The sequence below is a fragment of the Salmo trutta genome, chromosome 25 (assembly GCF_901001165.1).
Source record: "Salmo trutta chromosome 25, fSalTru1.1, whole genome shotgun sequence".
NCBI classification, from domain to species: Eukaryota; Metazoa; Chordata; class Actinopteri; order Salmoniformes; family Salmonidae; genus Salmo; species Salmo trutta.
This window is the reverse complement of record NC_042981.1, coordinates 3,528,839-3,554,328: the sequence shown is the minus strand read 5'-3', so window position 1 is coordinate 3,554,328 and position 25,490 is coordinate 3,528,839. Positions and strand designations below refer to the sequence as shown.

The following is a 25,490-nucleotide window of genomic DNA, read 5'->3' as shown; positions in this document are numbered from 1 at the left end:
CCCTGACCTCCAGAGACCCTGACCTCCAGGGGGCCCTGACCTCCAGGGGACCCTGACCTCCAGGGACCCTGACCTCCAGGGGGCCCTGACCTCCAGGGACCCTGACCTACAGGGGCCCCCATTGATTTTGTTAGTAACTCTCACTCAGATCTCATTAACATGGCATAAGCCATGGCAAAATGCATATCATTGTATGAAATTCATTTTTAAACTTAAAATGTCTCTCCACCCCATGGCAAAATGAGTAAAAATTGCATGAAATTTGTTAAAGAATTTAGACACTTTTTTTCTGCCCATTGGCAAAATGTGTAGAACTGTAGAGAACTTGCTTTAAAACTGCAACATGTTCTCTATGCCCCATGGCAAAATGTGTTGAATTGCAGGAAATTAACTTTTAAAACATAAAAAATATGTCCGCTTGGTGGGGCGGCCCCCCAACCAAATCTCGCTTAGGACCCCAAAAAGGCTAGAGCCTGTCAGGCTGGAAAGAGAGGGCATTTCATTTCAGCACACAGCAGAACATGTGCTTCTCCTCCCAACTGGCCTACAGCTACAGATTTCTCTCATCTAGCTAGCGACCCAAGAGGACCACTATTCTCTATATAGTGCACTACTGTTGACCAGGGCCATTGGGACTCAAAAGTAGTGCACTATATGCGGAATAGGGTGCCATTTGGGACACATCCCGATCTAAATAAAAAAAGAAAAAGGACATTTATTGGACACAAGCCAAGCTAATAGTGCAATAATCTCTCTCTCTCTCTCTAATGTAGGGGGTCATGTAGGGGTCTAATGTATTGTACCAGACCAGAACAAGGTTTAACACAGCTTTAATAACAACAACAAGGCATTTCGTTTCATTACTACAACAATATTAGGTTCAAAATTATATTTAATTTCCCTGCCCTAATACATGAGGACATCTTGTCCACAGGGCCACGTGTTGAGTTATATTGGTTAATTTCTATCATTTCCAGTGAGATGTTGTTTATAGTGAATCTGATTAGGTTTTCTGGTCGAGAACAGATTATACAGATGACATTAGCATTGAACCTAGCCTGGTCCCAGATCTGTTTGTTCTGTCTTGCCAACTCCTATGGTCATTGTCAAGGAAGACAGCGCAAACAGATCTGGGACCTGGCTAATCCATCATATGGATCCGTTTCATCAACCTGCAAATAAACAACAGTTTTTTTAAAATGAATCTAAGCTATCTGTGTAAATACAATCAACAATCAAAGACCAGAAAAATACGTTTTCCGACATTGTGTGATTCGACTTGCAGTGTGTGTGTCGACTTGCAGTGTGTGTGTCGACTTGCAGTGTGTGTGTCAACTTGCAGTGTGTGTGTCAACTTGCAGTGTGTGTGTCGACTTGCAGTGTGTGTGTCGACTTGCAGTGTGTGTGTCGACTTGCAGTGTGTATGTCGACTTGCATTGTGTGTCGACTTGCAGTGTGTGTGTCGACATTTGTGTGTGTGTCGACTTGCAGTGTGTGTGTCGACTTGCAGTGTGTATGTCGACTTGCATTGTGTGTCGACTTGCATTGTGTGTGTCGACATTTGTGTGTGTGTCGACATTTGTGTGTGTGTCGACTTGCAGTGTGTGTGTCGACATTTGTGTGTGTGTCGACTTGCAGTGTGTGTGTCGACTTGCAGTGTGTGTCGACTTGCAGTGTGTGTGTCGACTTGCAGTGTGTGTGTCGACTTGCAGTGTGTGTGTCGACTTGCAGTGTGTGTGTCGACTTGCAGTGTGTGTCGACTTGCAGTGTGTGTGTCGACTTGCAGTGTGTGTGTCGACTTGCAGTGTGTGTGTCGACTTGCAGTGTGTGTGTCGACTTGCAGTGTGTGTCGACTTGCAGTGTGCGTGTCGACTTGCATTGTGTGTGTCGGCTTGCAGTGTGTGTGTCGACTTGCAGTGTGTGTCGACTTGCAGTGTGTGTGTCGACTTGCAGTGTGTGTGTCGACTTGCAGTGTGTGTGTCGACTTGCAGTGTGTGTGTTGGCTATATGGTTGATTTACAATTGCATTCCTATTTTAAAGAGTACATCTTTGGTGTTACACAGGGTGAGGTTTAAGGCTTCTGCCTGTACTGTACTTTAAACCATCACATTGTCATATCGTGTTGGTTCAATAGCTATATTCATTATTTTTCCAACCGTCCTCGAAGCCTATAGGACAGTAAAGAGAGCTGCTATACCTTTTGCAATAAACATAAATTTTGTTTGAATAAAAATATTTTTAATAAAAAGTCTTGTAACGCAGTTTGAATACAACCAGGCTGTTGAAGAGATGACATCATAAAGATAGTCCCGAAACCAGCTACAACACCGTGGGAGCAGACGACAGGACTTTACACACACACACACACACACACACACACACACACACACACACACACACACACACACACACACACACACACACACACACACACACACACACACTCACACCACACACACACACAAAATCCCTCCCGCAATCCCTCCCTCCCTATCTCTCTGTCAGTCATCTTTCTTGGCGGAGGCCTCCTGGTCGTGGCGTGTGATGATCTTGTAGACGCTCTTCCTGAAGCAGCTGTCGGAGGTCAGTCGCCGGGCAGTCTCCCTCAGGTCCTCCATGCCGGCGCTGTCGCCACGGGCAACCACGAATGACTGGGAGTGTTTCACTGCAGAGGAAAAGACATGAGTGTGTGTGTATGTGTGTGTGTGTGTGTGTGTGTGTGTGTGTGTGTGTGTGTGTGTGTCTCACAGGAGGTTGGTGGCACTTTAATTGGGGAGGACGGGGTTGTGGGTAATGGCTGGAGGGAAATTTAGTAGAACGGTATCAAACACATTCGCTCCGTTCCGGCCATTATTACGAGCCGTCCTCCCCTCAGCAGCCTCCTCTGGTGTTCATGCGTATGTGAGTACTTACACCAGTGGTGTTTGGAGGCCCGTCTCTGGATCCGGCAGCTCTTAATGCGTCGTGCTGTAGCCTTGTGGAGATACACAGCATTCTTCATTATAGAAGGGAGCTTGGCCTCGATCTCTGCAGCACAGATACACTCCTCAAAGAACTCTGGGTGAAGAAGACACACACATGTATCCCATGTAGCTATACTGAACAAAAATATAAACACAACATGTAAAAAGGTTGGTCCCATGTTTCATGAAATAAAAGATCCCAGAAATGTTCCATACGCACAAAAAAGCGTATTTCTCTCAGAGTTTGTGCACAAATATGTTTACATCCCTCTTAGTGAACATTTCTCCTAATTTCGCCAAGATAAGCCACCCACCTGATAGGTGTTGCATATCAAGAAGCTGATTAAACACCTTGTGCTGGGGACAATAAAAGGCCAATCTAAAATGTGCAGTTTGGTCACACAACAATGCCACAGATGTCTCAAGTTTTGGTGTAGCATGCTATTGGCATGCTGACTGCAGGAATGTCCACCTGAGCTGTTGCCAGATAATTTAATGTTAATTTCTCTACCATAAGCCACCTCCAACGTCGTTTTATAGAATTTGGCAGTACGTCCAATCAGCCTCACAACCGCAGACCACGTGTAACCACGCCAGCCCAGGACCTCCACATCTGGCTTCTTCACCTGCAGGATCGTCTGAGATCAGCCACCCGGACAGTTAATGAAACTGAGGGTTTGTACAACCAAAGAATTGTTTCAGGGAAGCTCATCTGCGTGCTCGTTGTCCTTACCAGGGTCTTGACCTGACTGCAGTTCGGTGTTGTAACCGACTTCAGTGGGCAAATGCTCACCTTCGATGGCCACTGGCACGCTGGAGAAGTGTGCTCTTCACGGATGAATCCCAATTTCAACTTTACTGAGCAGATGTCAGACAGCTTGTATGGCGTCGTGTGGGCGAGCAGTTTGCTGATGTCAACGTTGTGAACAGAGTGCCCCATGGTGGTGGGGTTATGGTATGGGCAGGCATAAGCTAGGGACAATGAACAAAATTGCATTTTATTGATGGCAATTTGAATGCACAGAAATACCGTGATGAGATCCTGAGGCCCATTGTTGTGCCATTCATCCACCACCATCACCTCATGTTTCAGCATGATAATGCACGGCCCCATGTCGCAAGGATCTATACACAATTCCTGGAAGCTGAAAATGTCCCAGTTCTTCCATGGCCTGCATTCTTCCCAGCCATGTTTGAGCATGTTTGGAATGCTCTGGACCGACGTGTACGACCGCGTGTTCCAGTTCCTGGCAATATCCAGCAACATCACACAGCCATTGAAGAGGAGTGGGACAACATTCCACAGGCCACAATCAACATCCTGATCAACTCTATGCAAAGGAGATGTCGCGCCGCATGAGGCAAATGGTGGTCACACCAGATACTGACTGGTTTTCTGATCCACATCCCAAGCTCTGAGACGAACAAGATGCATATCTGTATTCCCAGTCATGTGAAATCCATAGATTAGGGCCGAATGAATTCATTTCAAATGACTGATTTCCTTAACTGAACTGTAACTCAGTAAAATCTTAGAAATTGTTGTATGTTGCGTTTATATTTTTGCTCAGTGTAGTTATGTTCCTTGCAGCACTCCGTAGTTGCTAGGACACTAAATATGACAGAATAACATACTGTAGCTATAACTTGTTATACCCAGAAGGAGGCAGGCAAGCTACTCACATTATGAACTATTCTGGGTTAACTAAACCCCTTTATGAACTATTCTGGGTTAACTAAACCCAATAATGAACTATTCTGGGTCAACTGAAACCGTGGGTAGAAGTGTTTATGGCTGTGTGTTTATCTATGACTCATGAAGAATGAGTGAGTGTGTGTGTGTGTGTGTGTGTGTGTGTGTGTGTACGTGTGTGTGTGTGTGTGTGTGTGCAGTAAGTGTTACTCACTCCTGAGGTTGTTGACGTCTCCCTTCATCTTGTCAACATTCTCTTTGGAGCGTTCCAGAGAGCTCAGACCTTTCTCCAGGTTCTGTAGAGCCTCCTCAGCCTGCTTCAGCCTCCGCTCCAGCTCCATACGAGATTCAATCTCCGCCTGGGACACAACACAGGTCAGGGCCCATATTCACAAAGCATCTAAGAGTAGGAGGCCTGATCTAGGGTCAGGCTTTTTGATAATTATGTGTTCTGTTAACAATAAAAATGAAAATCTCTTCTTGAATAGGATCCTAAAGTTTAATCCATATATTGACGTCATTTTTTGGTCTACGGGGAGGAACGAGAGAAGAGCTGTAAAATCTAATTAGCATAATTAAAACATCCCCATAAAAATCTGTCAGTTTAAGCTATCTGTTGTTTTTTTTGTTGCATTGGATGTGTTTCAATCCACCGGTGTGGCACGAGGGCAGGGGGCACAGGATGGGCCGCAGAGCCGCGCACGGAAGACGGACCTAGCCCATGGGGAAGGGTGGAGGAGGAAGGGGGAGTGGACCCCCACCCCATCAAATCAAATCAAATCAAATCAAATTTATTTATATAGCCCTTCGTACATCAGCTGAAATCTCAAAGTGCTGTACAGAAACCCAGCCTAAAACCCCAAACAGCAAGCAATGCATGTGAAAGAAGCACGGTGGCTGGGAAAAACTCCCTAGGAAAAACTCCTGAGAAAGGCCAAAAACCTAGGAAGAAACCTAGAGAGGAACCAGGCTATGAGGAGTGGCCAGTCCTCTTCTGGCTGTGCCGGGTGGATATTATAACAGAACATGGTCAAGATGTTAAAATGTTCGTAAATGACCAGCATGGTCAAATAATAATAATCATAGTAATTGTCGAGGGTGCAACAAGCACGTCCGGTGAACAGGTCAGGGTTCCGTAGCCGCAGGCAGAACAGTTGAAACTGGAGCAGCAGCATGGCCAGGTGGACTGGGGACAGCAAGGAGTCATCATGCCAGGTAGTCCTAGGGCTCAGGTCCTCCGAGAGAAAGAAAGAAAGAAAGAGAGAATTAGAGAGAGCATATTTACATTCACACAGGACACCGGATAAGACAAGAGAATACTCCAGATGTAACAGACTGACCCTAGCCCCCCGACACATAAACTACTGCAGCATAAATACTGGAGGCTGAGACAGGAGGGATCAGAAGACACTGTGGCCCCATCCGATGATACCCCCGGACAGGGCCAAACAGGCAGGATATAACCCCACCCACTTTGCCAAAGCACAGCCCCCACACCACTGGGTAGCACAGAGCAACACTTTAAGGGGCATTGCATTAATAATGGAGCTGAATAGGGAAACGTTCCCTCTGTTCTTAGTGCCAGTCTGGACGTTCAAACTAAAGCAATGTAAGTAATAATGGAGCACCTTAGATATGAATTCAGAGGGCAGAAATGATTAAAATGTCAGTCAAAAGTTATACTTTTTCGACAAGTATTCCTATCAACATTAATATTTTGTAATAAACAAATGTATTTACAGTGTTACATATTAGTTTCCAGGGCACAACATGTGCTTCAAAAGTAGCTACAATATTTACTGAGTGTACAAAACATGCTCTTTCCATGACATAGACTGACCAGGTGAAAGCTACAATCCCTTATTGATTTCACCTAAATCCACTTCAAATCAGTGTAGATGAACGAGAGGAGACGGGTTAAAGAAGGATTTTTTTAAAGCTTTGAGACAATTGAGACATGGATTGTGTATGTGTGCCATTCAGAGAGTGAATGGTTGGTCAACTGATATTCCAGTACAACACTGGTGCACAAAGACCCACTAAAGAATGCACAACTCGTCGTACCTTGACACAAATGGGGTATGGCAGCCGACGACCTTACAGAGTTCCACTTCTATCAGCAAAAATGTAAAAAAAAAAAAAAAAAACTTTGTTTGCAATGGGCTAAGGAATGAAAACACTGGACACTGGAGAATTGAAGAAAAATTGCCTGTTGTGATGAATCCTGGTTGCTGCTTTTTCACGCTGATGGGAGGACTAGGGTACGGAGAAAACCACGAGTACATGCATCCATCATGCCGCGTGTCAACACTGCAGGCTGGTGGTGATGGTGTTAGATGTGTTTTCATGGCACATATTGGGCCCCTTGATAAAAAGTGGACCAACGTTTGAATGCCACAGGATATCTAACCATCATCGCATTTACATTTACATTTTAGTCATTTAGCAGACACTCTTATCCAGAGCGACTTACAGTAGTGAATGCACACATTTCATTTCATGCATTTAAAAATTGTAAAAAATTGTACTGGCCCCCCGTGGGAATCGAACCCACAACCCTGGCATTGCACACACCATGCTCTACCGACTGAGCCACAGTTCATCCCTTCATGGCAGCAGTGTATCCATCTGTGATGGATTCTTTTCAGCAGGATAAAGCCCCAATGCCACAAGGTTAGGATTGTCCAGGAAAGGTTCACACAAACATGACAGTGAATTCAGCTTACTGCAGTGGCCTGGCCAGTCACCAGATCTCAATCCAATTGAGCATCTGTGGGATGAGATGGAACAAGCTATTCGGAGTAGAGATCCACTACCAGCCAACTTGACACAACTGTGGGAAGCATTTGTGTCAACACGGACCAGCATCCCTGTGGAACGCATTCGACACCTCGTAGAGTCCATGCCCCGATGAATTGAGGCTGTTCTGAGGGGAAAAGGGGTTGCAACTCAATATTAGGAAGGTGTTCTTAATGTTTTGTACACTCAGTGTAGGCTGTATGCATGTCAATAAATTCAAACAATCTTATTTTCTGATGCTCCTAAATTTCATGCCGTGCTCCGAACTTTTGGGAGCACCAGTGGTAATTGGGGTAGCTTTTCTATTTATTTAGAGAGCCCTGTTTGAGTGCCAGAATTACTGTAACTGTAGCCAGTGTAGATAGTCAGGGTAGCTTTTTGTTGAACTATTTAGTAGTCTTATGGCTTGGGAGTAGAAGCCGTTCAGGGTCCTGTTGGTTCCAGATTTGGTGCATCGGTACCACTTGCCATCTAGTAGCAGAGAGAACAGCCTGTGACTTGGGTGGCTGGAGTCCTTAACAATTTTTTGTGTCTTCCTCTGAACCCGCCTGGTATATTGGTCCTAGATGGCAGGGAGCCTGGCCTCAGTGTTGTACTGGGCCATACGCACCACCCTCTGTAGCGCCTTACGGTCGGATGCAGATCAGTTGCCATACCAGGCGGTGATGCTCTCGATGGTGCAGCTGTAGAGCTCCTTGAGGATCTGGTGACCCATGCTAAATATTTTCATTCTCCTGAGGGGGAAAATGTGTTGTCGTGCCCTCTTCACGACTGTCTTGGTGTGTTTGGACCATTATAGTTTGTTGGTGATGTGGACACCAAGGAACTTGAAACTCTCAACAAGCTCCACTACAGCCCCGTCGATGTTAATGGGGGCCTGTTCGGCCCTCCTTTTCCTGTAGTCTATGATCATCTCCTTTGTCTTGCTCACATTGAGGGAGAGGTTATTGTCCTGACACCACACTGCCAGGTCTCTGACCTCCTCCCTATAGGCTGTCTCATCATTGTCGGTAATCAGCCCTACCACTGTTGTGTCGTCAGCAAACGTAATGATGGTGTTGGAGTCATGCTTGGCCACACAGTCGTGGGTAAACAGGGAGTACAGGAGGGGACTAAGCACGCACCCCTGAGGGGCCTCGGTGTTGAGGATCAGCGTGGCAGATGTGTTGTTGCCTACTCTTACTATCTAGCAAGAACTCTCTTGGTAGATAGTCTGGTCTACAGCTTATCATGAGGTACTCTACCTCAGGTGAGCTTTACCTCGAGACTTCTTTAATATTAGACATAGCACACCAGCTGTTTTTGACAAATAGACACACACCCCCACCCCTCGTCTAACCAGACGTAGATGCTCTGTCCTGCCGATGCACGGAAAACCCAGCCAGCTCTATATTATCCGTGTTGTCGTTCAGGCACGACTCGGTGAAACATAATATATTACAGTTTTTAACATCCCGATGGTAGGATAGTCTTGACCGTAGATCATCCAATTTATTCTCCAGTGATTTGCCAATAGAACTGATGGTAGTGGTGATTTAATCACTCACCTACGTCCAGAAGCTCTTTTCGGTCATAAGAGATGGTAGCAGCAACTTTATGTACAAAATAAGTTACAGACAATGCAAGAGAAAAAATAACACAGTTGGTTAGAAGCCTGTAAAAGTGCAGCCCTCCACTCCGATGCCATTATTATTATTATGCAATAGAGCTTGTGTCATCTGTGGATCTGTTGGGGCAGTATGCGAACTGGAATGGGTCCAGGTTGTCTGGGATGAAGGTGTTGATGTGAGCCATGGCCAGCCTTTATGATGCCACAGCTCTGGCCAAAAGTAGTGCACTATATAGGGAATAGGGTGCCATAGCTCTGGCCAAAAGTAGTACACTATATAGGGAATAGGGTGCCAAAGCTCTGGACAAAAGTAGTGCACTATATAGGGAATAGGGTGCCATAGCTCTGGCCAAAAGTAGTACACTATATAGGGAATAGGGTGCCATAGCTCTGGTCAAAAGTAGTACACTATATAGGGAATAGGGTGCCATTTGAGAGGCAGTATGGTTTACCTTGAGTTCCACCTCAGTCTGCTTCTTGTCCACAGTGAGCTGTGTGAGGGACTGCTGTAGAGTCCTGGACTGACAGGAGTAGAACTCTCTCTCCTGTTGCAGAACTGTGGCACGCTGCTCATTCTCCGTTAGTCTGCGGGGGGGAGCCAGAGAACACACACAGTCATGTACACGCTCGCCTTGCACGCACACACATACAGTCAGAGGGGAGGTACAAAACACACACACAGTAACATGCAGCTAGCGCACACACACACACACACACACACACACACACACACACAGTTCGAGGAAAGGCACTGTGCATACTAACACAATCCTGCAGTCCAATCCCCATCCACAGCAGGTCAATACCAGGCTAAGTGTTAAAAAGCCTTCCGCCCTGGGCATTTATATCGCTTTACCTCTTACTCGACCTCTTACCCAACCTCTTACCTAATGAAGGAATTTGGTAGGATAATGTATCACAAGGGGATGTTAATATCAGACAAACTCACAATGATCTGTTATAGAGAGAATAATGTCGTCCTGTAGGTCCTAGTTTCCAGGAAATGCCCTGTGGGAAATTACAGAGGGCCTTGTTGCAGAGCTCTACATTGGGGACACTTGATTGAGAGACACCCTCATTTTAGGCTTCACGGTGGAGCTCTGCAGTGAGGCCCTTCATTGAGAGAAACCCTCAATAGGCCTCACCATGGGGCTCTTCAATGTGACTCCGCCTTGAGAGATACCCACAGTAGGCCTCACGGCGGAGCTCTGCCGTGAGGCCCTTCATTGAGAGAAACACTCAATAGGCCTCACCATGGGGCTCTTCAATGTGACTCCGCCTTGAGAGATACCCACAGTAGGCCTCACGGCGGAGCTCTGCAGTGGGGTCCGCCATTGACAGATATACTGCATATATTTTTTTTATACAACACTCATGCCCTCTGGTCAACACCAGTTTCCCATTACATCCTGATCCCAGTCACTGGTGCTTGTTGTTGGTTTGGCTGTTGAGGAATCAATGCACATTTCCAATTTAATGGTGTTTCTCACCCTCATTAAAAACTCTTAGGCAGCCACAGGGAAGTCAGCTGTGATCAGACACAGGCACGCTAACTTTCTGAAAGCGGACCAGCCGGCCCAGTCACACGCAGCTCCATCTGATCTGTGGTCAGATCCTCTCTAACCAATCGGCTGATTCATGTGTCTTTTATATGGTAGGAGAAGGTTTTTACAAACTTCTGAACTTTTCACAGACTGGACAGAAATAAGATCCATGTTCCTGGTCCTCTCACCTCTCCTCAGCCTGCTCCTTCTCTCTCTGCAGTTCCCTCATCTGCTCTTCAATGTGTCTCAGCTCCGATCGCAGTCCCGTGTCACCAGGCTGCACCTCTTGCTCCTCCTCTTTCTCTGGATGCTCAGCCCCCTGCTCAAGGTCCTTCTCCCTCAGCAACTCCAGGGTTCGCTGCTTCTCATGGGACAGCTCCTGAAGGACCAGATCATGGATGTCATGAAGGCATTTGTGTACCTGTGTGTGTGTGTGTGTGTGTGTTTCTCCTCAAATTAATTTTAAATACCTCAATAGATTTCTGTAGAAGTGTTGTTAAATTGTTCAGCTCCTCTTTTTCAGACTCCACACCTTTCAGAGACTGTGCTGTGCCGTCCAAGTCCCTGTGAACAACACGGTACACCACACAGTGTAATAGCAACACTCTCCAGACTGACCAGTTCAGAGAGCATCAAACCCACAACAGATGGACCTGAGGATCAGAGTCTTAAGAGTTTTCACAGCAGTTAAGTTACCGCAGTGGATAAAGACGGAGATAGGAGATACATTCCTTATATTAAATGCACTTTATATGTATTACATGCATCTTTCTTACTCGTATGTGGAGATAACTGTATATTATTATTACTGTATATTATTATTACTGTATATTATTTAATACTGTATTTTATTTATGACTGTATTTTATTTATGACTGTATTTTATTATTAATGTATTTTATTTATCACTATTTATTTATTTATGTATATTATTTATTATTGTATATTATTTGTTACTGTATATTATTTATTTCTGCAAAGTATTTATTACTGTATTTATTTATTTATGTATATTATGTATTACTGTATATTATTTATTACTGTATTTATTTATTTCTGTATATTATTTATTACTGTATATTATCTATTACTGTATATTATTTATAACTGTATTTATTATTGTAAAGATCCCAGTTTGTGTTCTCCATATCTCTCTTACAGTTTGATCTGATCCTGCTCTGCTCTAAGCTCTGTCACCAGCTCCTCAAACTTCTGCTTCTCCTCCTCCAGAACCAGGTTCAGACGTTCCAGATGCTCCTTCTGTTCTCTCTGCAGGCTCAGTTCTTCTGTCTCCTCCATCAGCTTATCTGGGGTGACAAAACAGCCTGATTACTTGTTGTATATGGCCATTGTCTACATGTGGGACTGTAAGCATCAACACTAAAAAAACAAAGGAACTGTCAGCACCTCAGGCCTGCCACCCTGACCCTGTCCCTCTCACACCCATTCCCTCCTCTCTCTCCCCTGAACCAGGCCTCATGCCTCATGCCTCCCCATGCCTCCACAGTCCCTCTTCTTACCCAGGTACTCTTGCTTCTCCTTGGCAAGCTGCAGTCCCTGGGCTTCCAGGCTCTCTATCATGGCTTCTCCCAGTTGGGCGTTCTTCCAGGTGCTGGAGGTTTTAGAGACTTGGTGTTTAACAGGTTTAATACAGCATGTGGCCATATAGGTTTTATACAGCATGATCACCACTAGTACCACACAACAGTAGGTCATATATTCCACTATACAATTGCAGACCTGTGCAGCTCCTCTATACATGTCTGAGGAGACTGTAGTCCCCCTCTAAGGTGGACCCTTTACTTTGACTTAGAGTTATAGACTTAACCCCTGATGCCCCTGATAATACAGTTAGTGCGGGTCAGTTGGATTTAAAGAGACAGCGTGTTCAGTTGGATTTAAAGAGGCAGTGTGTTCAGTTAGATTTAAAGAGACAGTGTGTTCAGTTGGATTTAAAGAGACAGTGTTTTCAGTTTGATTTAAAGAGGCAGTGTGTTCAGTTGGATTTAAAGAGACAGTGCAGGTCAGTTGGATTTAAAGAGACAGTGTGTTCAGTTGGATTTAAAGAGACAGTGCGGGTCAGTTGGATTTAAAGAGACAGTGCGGGTCATTTGGATTTAAAGAGGCAGTGTGGGTCAGTTGGATTTAAAGAGACAGTGGGAGTCAGTTGGATTTAAAGAGACAGTGTGTTCAGTTTGATTTAAAGAGGCAGTGTGTTCAGTTGGATTTAAAGAGACAGTGTGTTCAGTTGGATTTAAAGAGACAGTGTGTTCAGTTGGATTTAAAGAGGCAGTGCGGGTCAGTTGGATTTAAAGAGGCAGTGCGGGTCAGTTGGATTTAAAGAGACAGTGGGGGTCAGTTGGATTTAAAGAGACAGTGTGTTCAGTTGGATTTAAAGAGGCAGTGTGTTCAGTTGGATTTAAAGAGACAGTGTGTTCAGTTGGATTTAAAGAGACAGTGCGGGTCAGTTTGATTTAAAGAGACAGTGTGTTCAGTTGGATTTAAAGAGACAGTGTGTTCAGTTGGATTTAAAGAGACAGTGTGTTCAGTTGGATTTAAAGAGACAGTGCGGGTCAGTTGGATTTAAAGAGGCAGTGTGTTCAGTTGGATTTAAAGAGACAGTGCATAGTTTGTCTACAGTAAGAGTTAAAGAGACAGAGTGTAATTCGTTCACAGTTACACTACCGTTCAAAGGTTTGGGGTCACTTAGAAATGTCCTTGTTTTTGAAAGAAAAACACATTTTCTGTCCATTAAAATAACATGAAATTGATCAGAAATACAGAGTAGACATTGTTGATATTGTAAATGACTATTGAAGCTGGAAACGGCTGTTTTTTTATGGAATATCAACATAGGCGTACAGAGGCCCGTTATCAGCAACCATCACTCCTGTGTTCCAATGGCCTTCTAGGCAGAGATATTGCTTTTTCTTTGCAACTCTGCCTAGAAGGCCAGCATCCCGGAGTCGCCTCTTCACTGTTGACGTTGAGACTGGTGTTTTGCGGGTGCTATTTAATGAAGCTGCCAGTTGAGGACTTGTGAGGCGTCTGTTTCTCAAACTAGACACTCTAATGTACTTGTCCTCTTGCTCAGTTGTGCACCGGGGCCTCCCACTCCTCTTTCTATTCAGGTCAGAGCCAGTTTGCATTGTTCTGTGAAGGGAGTAGTACACAGCGTTGTACGAGATCTTCCGTTTCATGGCAATTTCTCACATGGAGTAGCCTTCATTTCTCAGAACAAGAATAGACTGACGAGTTTCAGAAAAAAGTACTTTGTTACTGCTCATTTTTAGTCTGTAATTGAACCCACAAATGCTGATGCTCCAGATACTCAACTAGTCTAAAGAAGGCCAGTTGTATTGCTTCTTTAAATCAGGACAACAGTTTTCAGCTGTGCTAACATAATTGCAAAAGGGTTTTCTAATGATCAATTAGCCTTTCAAAATGATAAACTTGGATTAGCTAACACAACGTGCCATTGGAACACAGGAGTGATGGTTACTGATAATGGGCCTCTGTATGCCCATGTAGATATTCCATTAAAAATCAGCTGTTTCTAGCTACAATAGTCATTTACAATATTAACAATGTTTTCACTGTACTTCTGATCAATTTGATGTTATTTACAGTTGCAGTTTGAACAGCTAGATTTAAAGGGGCAGTGCGTAGTTTCATTTTGTTTACAGTTAGATTTAAAAAGGCAGTTTGTACAGCTAGATTTAAAGAGGCTTTATGTAGTAAATAGTGACTCACACTCTGCCAGACTCCTGCAGCATCTCCAGCCACTGGTTTTGTTCTGCCTCATTCTCTGCAGCCAGGACAATGTTACCCTGAGGGAGTAATAGAGCATCATCACACGATAATATGCAGCAGCATACATTATCATCACATGATAATATACAATAGCATACATTATCTTCACATGATAATATACAGTAGCATACATTATCTTCACATGATCATATACAATAGCATACATTATCTTCACATGATAATATGCAGCAGCATACATTATCATCATGTGATAATATACAATAGCATACATTATCATCATGTGATAATATACAACAGCATACATTATCTTCACATTATATATACAGTCACATACATTATCTTCACATGATAATATACAGCAGCATACATTATCATCCCATGATAATATACTGCATCATACATTATCATCACATGATAATATACAGCAGTATACATTGTCATCACATGATAGTATACAGTAGCATACATTATCACATGATAATATACAGTAACATGCATTATCATCACGTGATAATATACAGTAGCATACATTATCGTCACATGATAATATACAGTAGCATACATTATCATCACATGATAATATACAATAGCATACATTATCTTCACATCATGCATACATCCCGTGTGGCTCAGTTGGGCATGGCGCTTACAATGCCAGGGTTGTTGGTTCGATTCCCACGGGGGACCAATACGAACAACAACAAAAAGTATGAAAACGTATGCACTGAATAAGAGTCTGCTAAATGACCAAAAAAATGTAATAAAAATCACAAACAGTAGCACGCATCATCACATGAGATATACAGTAACTGCCTAATAATACAGAGATGCAGGTTTCAAGTAACTATTATTAAAGCAACAGTATTGTCTAAGTGCTTACAGTGAAGTCGTCATGATTTATAACCATGGCGAATGGCATGCCCTGGTCTTCCTTCGGATCCACAACACAGCCTCCTAAGGGGATCACACCCTGAGACAGACAGAGGATGAATACAACATAATGCATCAACTTCTCATAGCTGTAGAATATATATATATATATATATATATGTGTGTGTGTGTGGGTGTGTGTGTGTGTGTGTGTGTGTCTGTGTGTGTGTGTGTCATCATGCATGTGAGATACAATGTGAAAATATTGCAGACCTTTTGAGGTTAACACATGCACCATGTTGAGTAAAGCTCACCTTGGGGTGGATGTTAAAGTATTTGTTGGTCTCAAAGCTTCTCTTCTCATTCTCTGCATAGTAGAGCAGGAAACTGTCTTTGATGATAAAGAATCTAGGAGGATGGAGAACGTATCATTAGTTGGAGGAGAAAGAGGGACGGCAACACTGGGCTAAAAGAGACTGAGACAAACAGACAGGCAAGCAGCAGCCCATAGACTGCATCCTGACTAGATCATTCTGGATAACTATGTATAGGTAAAAAAACAAACAGACAAGCAGCAGCCTAGCTAACCCACACCACCAAGTCATACCAGCAGAGTCTGACAGAGGTTTAACTAGCTAACCCACACCACCAAGTCATACCAGCAGAGTCCAACAGAGGTTTAACTAGCTAACCCACACCACCAAGTCATACCAGCAGAGTCCGACAGAGGTTTAACTAGCTAACCCACACCACCAAGTCATACCAGCAGAGTCCAACAGAGGTTTAACTAGCTAACCCACACCACCAAGTCCAACACACCAAAACAGTCGTGAAGAGGGCACGACAAAGCCTATTCCCCCTCAGGAAACTAAAAAGATTTGGCATGGGTCCTGAGATCCTCAAAAGGTTCTACAGCTGCAACATCGAGAGCATCCTGACCGGTTGCATCACCGCCTGGTACGGCAACTGCTCGGCCTCCAACCGCAAGGCACCACAGAGGGTAGTGCGTACGGCCCAGTACATCACTGGGGCCAAGCTTCCTGCCATCCAGGACCTCTACACCAGGCGGTGCAGAGAAAGGCCCTGAAAATTGTCAAAGACCCCAGCCACCCGTCATAGACTGTTCTCTCTACTACCACATGGCAGGCGGTACCGGAGTGCCAAGTCTAGGACAAAAAGGCTCCTCAACAGTTTTTACCCCCAAGCCTTAAGACTCCTGAACAGGTAACCAAATGGTTACCCGGACTATTTGCATTGTGTGCCCCCCCAACCCCTCTTTTATGCTGCTGCTACTCTCTGTTTATCTTATATGCATAGTCACTTTAACTATATATTCATGCACATACTACCTCAATTGGCCTGACCAACCAGTGCTCCCGCACATTGGCTAACCGGACTATCTGCATTGTGTCCCACCACCCACCACCTGCCAACCCCTCTTTCACGCTACTGCTACTCTCTGTTCATCATGTATGCATAGTCACTTTAACCATATCTACATACTACCTCAATCAGCCTGACTAACCGGTGTCTGTATATAGCCTTGCTACTCTTATTTTCAAATGTCTTTTTACTGTTTTATTTCTTTACTTATCTACACACACACACACACATACACACACACACCTTATTTTTTTCGCACTATTGGTTAGAGCCTGTAAGCATTTCACTGTAAGGTGTACACCTGTTGTATTCGGCGCACGTGACAAATAACGGTTTTTGATTTGAAGTCATACTACCAGAGCCAGACAGAGGTTTAACTAGCTAACCCACACCACCAAGTCATACCAGCAGAGTCCAACAGAGGTTTAACTAGCTAACCCACACCACCAAGTGATAAAGGAATGTATATGTTTAACTTGTTATGGATAGGGGGCAGTATTTTCACATCCGGATAAAAAACGTACCCGATTTAATCTGGATATTACTATTGCCCGGAAACTAGAATATACATATAATTGTTTGATTTGGATAGAAAACACCCTAAAGTTTCTAAAACTGTTTGAATGGTGTCTGTGAGTATAACAGAACTCATATGGCAGGCCAAAACCTGAGAAGATTCTGTACAGGAAGTGCCCTCTCTGACCATTTCTTGGCCTTCTACACTCTCTTTATTGAAAACAGAGGATCTCTGCTGTAACGTGACACTTTCTAAGGCTCCCATAGGCTCTCAGAAGGCACCAGAACGTTGAATGATGACTCTGCTGTCCCAGGCTGAAAAACAGTAGCGCATTTGGATAGTGGTCGATCTGAGAACAATGAGACGGGGGCGCGCATGCACGAGACGACTCCATTTTCAACTTTGAGTCTTTGAACGAAAACAGGGTTTCCCGGTCGGAATATTATCGCTATTTCTTTTGACAAAGTTCATAATTGATGTCCAAATAACTCCAAGTTGTTCCATGTTGTTAGCGCTTCGGTGGCTACTAAAAAGTAGCGCGGGGGGGTGTGTGAAGTCACGGCGAAAAGTTAAAAAAGTTACAAAAATAATCTATTTACGTTTGTTGAAACATGTCAAATGTTGTTTAGCATCAATTTTTAGAGCCATTTTTAACGTGAAACATCAGTAATGTTTCAACCCGACCTCACCTGTGTCTAGAAAAACGTTTTTTTAAAATGTCTCGTGTCTCATGATTGCGCAGGTGCAGGCCATAATGGAAGTGACGACATCCCAGGGACGTCAACTTCACTGCATTCTAATTTGCTCCCTGTTAATCATAGACGCTTCAAACAACTTTATAAAGATCGCTGACATCTAGTGGAAGCCGTAGGAGTTGCGAAATTAATCCTTTCTCACTGTGGTATCTAATAAACAATGACTCTAAATAATACAGCCACAAAATTCTCATTTTTTTAAATCTATTTTTCTCAGGTTTTTGCCTGCAATATGAGTTTTGTTATACTTACAGACACCATTCAAACTGTTTTAGAAAATTCAGAGTGTTTTCTATCCGAATGTATTAATAATATGCATATCCTAGCTTCTGAGTTGGTGTAGGAGGCAGTTAAAAATGGGCACATATTTTTTTCAAAATTCTCAATACTGCCCCGTAGCCCGTAGATGTTAAAATGGTGTAAAATAGTCATATGTTTGAGAAATTGAAGTAATAGCATTTCTAAGGTATTTGAATATCACGCCACTCGATTCCACTGGCTGTTGAGTAGGTGGGATGATTTCGTCCCACATACCCTAGAGAGGTTAAAGTAATGACTAAAGAATTCCACCCTGAAACGTATAATTGAACTACACATGACCTGGTTGTAACTCTGAAAAACTGACAACAGGAAAGAGGGCCTTTTCAAGGCCCCTCTAATCTAGGGAGGTTTAGGCTGGTAGAATAGTGATAAAGTGTGTGTTTGTGTGTGTGGGGGGGGGGGGGTTATAAAATGACTGTGTATGCATTTTTGACTTCAGAGCTCTCGTGAATAAAGAACCACGAACCTTTTGCAGAATCTGAGTCTTTGCCTAATTATTATTAAACCCAGGGTCTTACAAACCTGGGGAATTGGTCAAAGCTTAAATGATTGTTTAGTAATCATCATTTGGATTGAAAATTCTTGTGACACCAAGTCATACCAGCAGAGTCTGACAGAGGTTTAACTTGCTAACCCACACCACCAAGTCATACCAGCAGAGTCTGACAGAGGTTTAACTTGCTAACCCACACCACCAAGTCATACCAGCGTGATCAGTGATTTCTATTGGAGACTGCCTGTCTTCATACTGTACTGTCTTGGCTGAAACTAACCCGAAATGAAACTAAACTTAGAAACTCTGCCTCCTACAGTGTCCCTAAAAAACTACAAATCCCTTTGAACACGGCTTATGTGGCATCGATACGGGTCAGGAACATTGATGTCAAAGTGTCAAAATGGACTACTACGTGTATATAGGATAATTTGTCATTTTTTTATTTAACCTTTATTTAACTAGGCAAGTCAGTTTAAGAACAAATTCTTATTTACAATGACAACTTAATGTGACATGATCCCCATTAAGCATACCAGTCAACCTACAGTATATGTTGCCTATTGGACATTCACATTGCACTGTATAGTCTTAACTGTGGATTGTGGAAAATGAAATGGGATAGTCAAACTCCCGCAATAAGAGCTGAGACATTCATATTTATTTATACAATGGGTGGGTCTAATGCTGAATGCTGATTAGTTAAAACCGGATTCCAGTCGATGTCTATTCCACAAGTTACCACCGGCTAAATCTATGACATTAAAATTAATATTTACTCTGTTCCATCTGACTGCGCAACCAATCCACTGTCTCATCAGCCCAGCCAGGCAATTTATAAACTTTATCTCCACTATAAAAAGCATCTAGACATGATCTCACGTCTTTTAGACTAACATTTTGTTTTCAACAGCAGAGATTTGTATAAACCTTCCTGTCTGTCTCTCCGACATTTTCAATATTGTTACAATATTCAAATTCATCTCCAGCTGTCCCATTGTAATGAACATGGCGGGAGTCTGGACGAGACAGACAGGCAGCGTTTCTCAGCCAGTCAAAATCATGAATCAGCTGGCATCATTTTTATGGATATATACAAAGAAATGTCAATTGCAAAAAGGTAAAACAAAGTGCAGCTAGTTTGCAGTGTTTCCAGCTTCAGTTTGAAGTGATTGTGTTAGCTGTGTTGTTGGCTAGCTCCTCTGAACAACAGTGTCCTGACGACCCTGTTTTTCTGTTAGACAGTGCACAGTTGGGTGCCAGATTGATCCCCTTGTCATGAACAGATGCCGGGACCTACCAGAAGGAGCAAAGGTATCATAACATGTCCAGTAAATGTGATTGCAATGGTTTAGCGACCTCGAAAAAAATAATTTATTTCGCTTTTCACTTGCTGTTTTTACAGCTTGTCAGGCAAGACCTGAGAATAAAAGTGTCACGCTACAGAAGTACCCTTGTGACACCTCCTCCAATGTTGCCAGTGTCCCTCGACTCCATTGAAAATGACACGGCATCATGAGGCCTCTGATAGTGACCCGAGTTACTGTTCTGATGACACAGATGGCTTCATCAACAACGACAGGTGATATATGAAAAGTTGTATACATTGTATATTGTTACATATACAACTAGTACAGTCATTTTGGTTGTGAATGTGCATTAACAAAAAGCTTTGTCTTTTCTTTAGAACAAAATGTATTTTACCACTTGGCTGTCAACACCACGTCATAAGATCGCCTGCTTCAGTTGTTAGAGATGTGTCCAGTTTGCAGCAGAACATGCAGCATAGAGAAGACCAGCAAGGGGGCTCTCAGCAGCATCATGCATACATGACCTCCCTGTGAGCATTCCTATAAGTATCCGGCCAGCAACCTTCACCTGTCAACAGCAGCAGCTTTCACAGGCTCATCATTTGTAATAAAATACAGAAGGCAAACCACTTCATTACTTTGATACGTCTGATAACCGAAATGTGTTACATAATTTATATAAACTGACATTATTTGTTGTTTATTTTTTACTTCTTAGAAGTAAATGTCCAGGGTATAACCTAGCCTAGTGGAACCAGCCTGATCACCATATAATGTCCAGGGTATAACCTAGCCTGGTGGAACCAGCCTGATCACCATATAATGTCCAGGGTATAACCTAGCCTGATGGAACCAGCCTGATCACCATATAATGTCCAGGGTATAACCTAGCCTGGTGGAACCAGCCTGATCACCATATAATGTCCAGGGTATAACCTAATCACCATATAATGTCCAGGGTATAACCTAGCCTGGTGGAACCAGCCTGATCACCATATAATGTCCAGGGTATAACCTAGCCTGGTATAACCAGCCTGATCACCATATAATGTCCAGGGTATAACCTAGCCTGGTGGAACCAGCCTGATCACTGTGTTCACCATATAATGTCCAGGGTATAACCTAGCCTGGTGCTATAACCTAGCCTGGTGCTGTAAATAAACATATACAGTGCCCTCGGAAAGTACTCAGACCCTTTGACCTTTTCCACATTTTGTTATGTTACAGCCTTATTTTAAAATGAATTAAATAAAATAAAAATCCTCAGCAATCTACACACAATACCCCATGACAAAGTTATATATATATATATATATATATAAAGGATTTACATAAGTATTCAGACCCTTTGCGGTAACACTTGAAGTTGAGCTCAGGTGAAACCGGTTTCCATTGATCATTCTTGAGATGTTTCTACAACTTGTCCAGCTGTGGTAAATTCAATTGATTGGACATGATTTGGAAAGGCACACACCTGGCTATATAAGGTCCCACAGTTGACAGTGCATTTCAGAGCAAAAATCAATCCATGAGGTCAAAGGAATTGTCCGTAGAGCTCAGAAACAGGATTGTGTCGAGGCACAGATCTGGGGAAGGGTACCAAAAAATATCTGCAGTATTGAAGGTCCCCAAGAACACAGTGGCCTCCATCATTCTTAAATGGAAGAAGTTTGGAACCACCAAGACTCTTCCTAGAGCTGGCCGCCTGGCTAAACAGAGCAATCAGGGGAGAAGGGCCTTGGTCAGGGAGGCCACCAAGAACCCAATGGTCACTCTGACAGAGCTCTGGATTTCCTCTGTGGAGATGGGAGAACCTTCTAGAAGGACAACCATCTCTGCAGCACTGCACCAATCAGGCCTTTATGGTAGAGTGGCCAGACGGAAGGTCACTCCTCAGTAAAAGGCACATGACAGCCGGCTTGGAGTTTGCAAAAGGCACCTAAAGTCTCTCAGACCATGAGAAACAAAATGCTCTGGTCTGATGAAACCAAGATTAAACTCTTTGGCCTGAATGCCAAGCGTCACATCTGGAGGAAACCTGGCACCATCCCTACGGTGAAGCATGGTGGTGGCAACATCATGCTGTGGGGATGTTTTTCAGTTGCAGAGACTGGGAGTCTAGTCGGGATCAAGGGAAAGATGAACGGAGCAAAGTACAGAGATCCTTGATGAAAACCTACTCCAGAGTGCTCAGGACCTCAGACTGGGGCGAAGGTTCACCTTCCAACAGGACAACGACCCTAAGCACACAGCCAAGACAACGCAGGAGCGGCTTCAGGAAAAGTCTCTGAATGTCCTTGAGTGGCCCAGCCAGAGCCCGGACTTGAACCCGATCCAACATCTCTGGAGAGACCTGAAAATAGCTGTGCAGCAACGCTCCCCATCCAACCTGCTGCCAATGACTGGAACGAACTGCAAAAATCTCTGAAGCTGGAGACTCATATCTCCCTCACTAGCTTTAAGCACCAGCTGTCAGAGTAGCTCACAGATCACTGCACCTGTACATAGCCCATCTGTAAACAGCCCATCCATCTACCTACCTCATCCCCATACTGTATTTATTTATTTATCTTGCTCCTTTGCACCCCAGTATCTCTACTTGCACATTCATCTTCTGCACATCTACCATTCCAGTGTTTAATTGCTCTATTGTAATTACTTCGCCACCATGGCCTATTTATTGCCTTAACTTACCTCATTTGCACTCACTGTATATAGACTTTTTGTTTTCTTTTGGTCTACTGTATTATTGACTGTATGTTTTGTTTATTCCATGTGTAACAGTGTTGTTGTATGTGTCGAATTGCTATGCTTTATCTTGGCCAGGTCGCAGTTGCAAATGAGAACCTGTTCTCAACTAGCCTATCTGGTTAAATAAAGGTGAAATAAATAAATAAAATAAAAAATAAAAACCTGTCAGAGCTTGAGAGGATCTGCAGAGAAGAATGGGAGAAACTCCCCAAATACAGGTTTGCCAAGCTTGTAGCGTCATACCAAAGAAGACTGGAAGCTGTTATCGCTGACAAAGATGCTTCAACAAAGTACTGAGCAAAGGGTCTGAATACTTATGTAAATGTGACATTTATTTTTTTACATTTTAAAAAAACTGAGGGACCTTACAGATAATTGTATGTGTGGGGTACAGAAATTAGGTAGTCATTCAAAAATCATGTTAAACAATATTATTGCACACAGAGTGAGTCCATGCAACTTATTATGTGACTTGTTCAGCAAATGCTTCCTCCTGAACTTATTTAGGCTCGCCATAACAAAGGGGTTGAATAATTATTAAATCAAGAAATGATTGAATGCTTTTCATGTTTAATATATTTGTAAAATATTTGATTAAACAGAATTTCAACTTTGACATTATGGGGTATTCTGGGTAGGCCAGTGACCCCGAAAAAAATCTACATTTAATCCATTTTAAATTGAGGCTGTAACACAACAAAATGTGTAAAAAGTCAAGGGGTATGAATACTTTCCGAAGGGACTGTAAGCAGTATCTGCACATCAGCTATGATGTCTTTGTTTAATGCCGATATTGTGTGGAATGTTTTATTGATGTGATACTTTAGTGCTATTCTGTGTAAGGCTAAGTGCTATGTGGGGATCCAATGAGAAACAGGACTAGGTTGTTCTGATTGTTGATCATAGATAGCACTTACTGTAGTAGGGGAAAACCGTGATGGATCTGAGCCAAGGGTTAGACTGTGCGCTTTATCACGGTAGAAGTAGAGCACTACAGAGTATTCTGCCATTTGGGCGACAAAGACAGTACTGAACTTGGAAGAGGCCGATCCCACTGCAGCCCAATTGTCAGCGAGGAAAGGGAACCATATTGTAGTTACTCCACAATACTAACCTGATTGAACTTTATGTCCTGAATACAAAGTGTTATGTTTGGGGCAAATCAAACACAACAAATCACTAAATACCACTCTTCATATTTTCAAGCACGGTGCTGGCTGCATCATGTTATGAGTGTTTTTAGGATTAAAAAGCACAGGCAAAATCCTAAGGGAAAACCCAGTTCAGTTTGCTTTCCAACAGACACCGGGAAACAAATTCTAGTTACAGTTTTGACTTAAACCAGCTTGAAAATCTATGGCAAGACTTGAAAATGGCTGTCTAGCAATGATCAACAACCAAATTTGACAGAGTTTGAAGAATAAAAAAAAAATAATAATTGTACCATCCAGGTGTGCAATGTTCTCAGACACCTACTCAGAAAGACCCACAGATGTGATCGCTGCCAAAGCTGATTCTAACAGCTATTGAGGGGGATGAACACTTATCTAATCAAGATATATTAGTGTTTTTTAACCTCAGGGATTATGCTGTTGTGTAAAAGGTATATATATTTTTTTGTACATGATTAAAGTTGTTAATCTGTAAACCAACGTTAACATTGTCATTTATTTCCCCCTTCTATATACATTGCCAGTACTTGTGTTACCATGCCAGGCCCTACCTGCTGCTTGGTAGAATTAACGAGACAGGTGACAATGCCATGCCCTACCTGATGCTAGGTAGAATTAACGAGACAGGTGACAATGCCATGCCCTACCTGATGCTAGGTAGAATTAACGAGACAGGTGACAATGCCATGCCCCTACCTGCGGGACCACTTGGCGGAGGACCGTCCGAAGGGCCTCTTCCAGAGCACCCCATGCAGCTGCACCTTGGTGCTAATGTCCAGCACTTCAGAGTCTGTCTGCTCCATGGACGTCCAGTAGGAGAAGAGAGAGGGTTTGGAGGACGAGGAGAACATCGCTATAGCTGACCCTCCTAACCCTTCCACAGAGGGGCGGGGAGTTGGACAAAATATCAATGGAACAAAAATAGAAATGAGGAACTAGGAAGTACACACAGAGCAGCCACACACACCCAATTACACACACACACACACTTGTGGGCACAACACACATTCACAGCTAAAGTAACACGCATATCCTGATACCAAACTCAGCGGGGTGGAATGATCAAGCTGCCAATACATCAGCATCAGCTGGAGGCAGACTACTGGACAGAGAGGAGGGGCAGAGAGGATGAAGAGAGACGGGTGGGGGAGGGCAGGAGAGAGAGATGGGTGAGGCAGACTACTGGACAGAGAGGAGGGGCAGAGAGGATGAAGAGAGACAGGTGGGGGAGGGCAGGAGAGAGATGGGTGAGGCAGACTACTGGACAGAGAGGAGGGGCAGAGAGGATGAAGAGAGACAGGTGGGGGAGGGCAGGAGAGAGATGGGTGAGGCAGACTACTGGACAGAGGAGGGGCAGAGAGGATGAAGAGAGAGGTGGGAGAGGGCAGGAGAGAGAGAGAGCGTGAGGGAGGGCAGGAGAGAGTGAGAGGGAGGGAGGGCAGGAGAGAGAGAGACGGGTGAGGGAATGCAGGAGAGATGGGTGGGGGAGGGCAGGAGAGAGAGAGAGTGAGGCAGAGGCTTTAGAAATGAGTTTT

General features: G+C 43.6%; 1 protein-coding gene across 1 annotated transcript; it reads right to left on the bottom strand.

The window, feature by feature from the left end:
• Window positions 1–2,414: 2,414 nt before the first annotated feature.
• On the bottom strand, window positions 2,415–25,082 carry plekhd1 (pleckstrin homology domain containing, family D (with coiled-coil domains) member 1). Its single transcript, XM_029712670.1, has 12 exons — window positions 24,652–25,082; window positions 15,568–15,661; window positions 15,264–15,353; window positions 14,363–14,439; window positions 12,130–12,221; window positions 11,769–11,916; window positions 11,080–11,173; window positions 10,798–10,988; window positions 9,518–9,650; window positions 4,872–5,016; window positions 2,915–3,058; window positions 2,415–2,666 (listed from the first exon to the last, which is right to left on the bottom strand). The coding sequence occupies exons 1-12, from the start codon at window positions 24,804–24,806 to the stop codon at window positions 2,503–2,505; spliced, it is 1,527 nt and encodes a 508-aa protein (XP_029568530.1). The 5' UTR covers window positions 24,807–25,082; the 3' UTR covers window positions 2,415–2,502.
• Window positions 25,083–25,490: the final 408 nt, after the last annotated feature.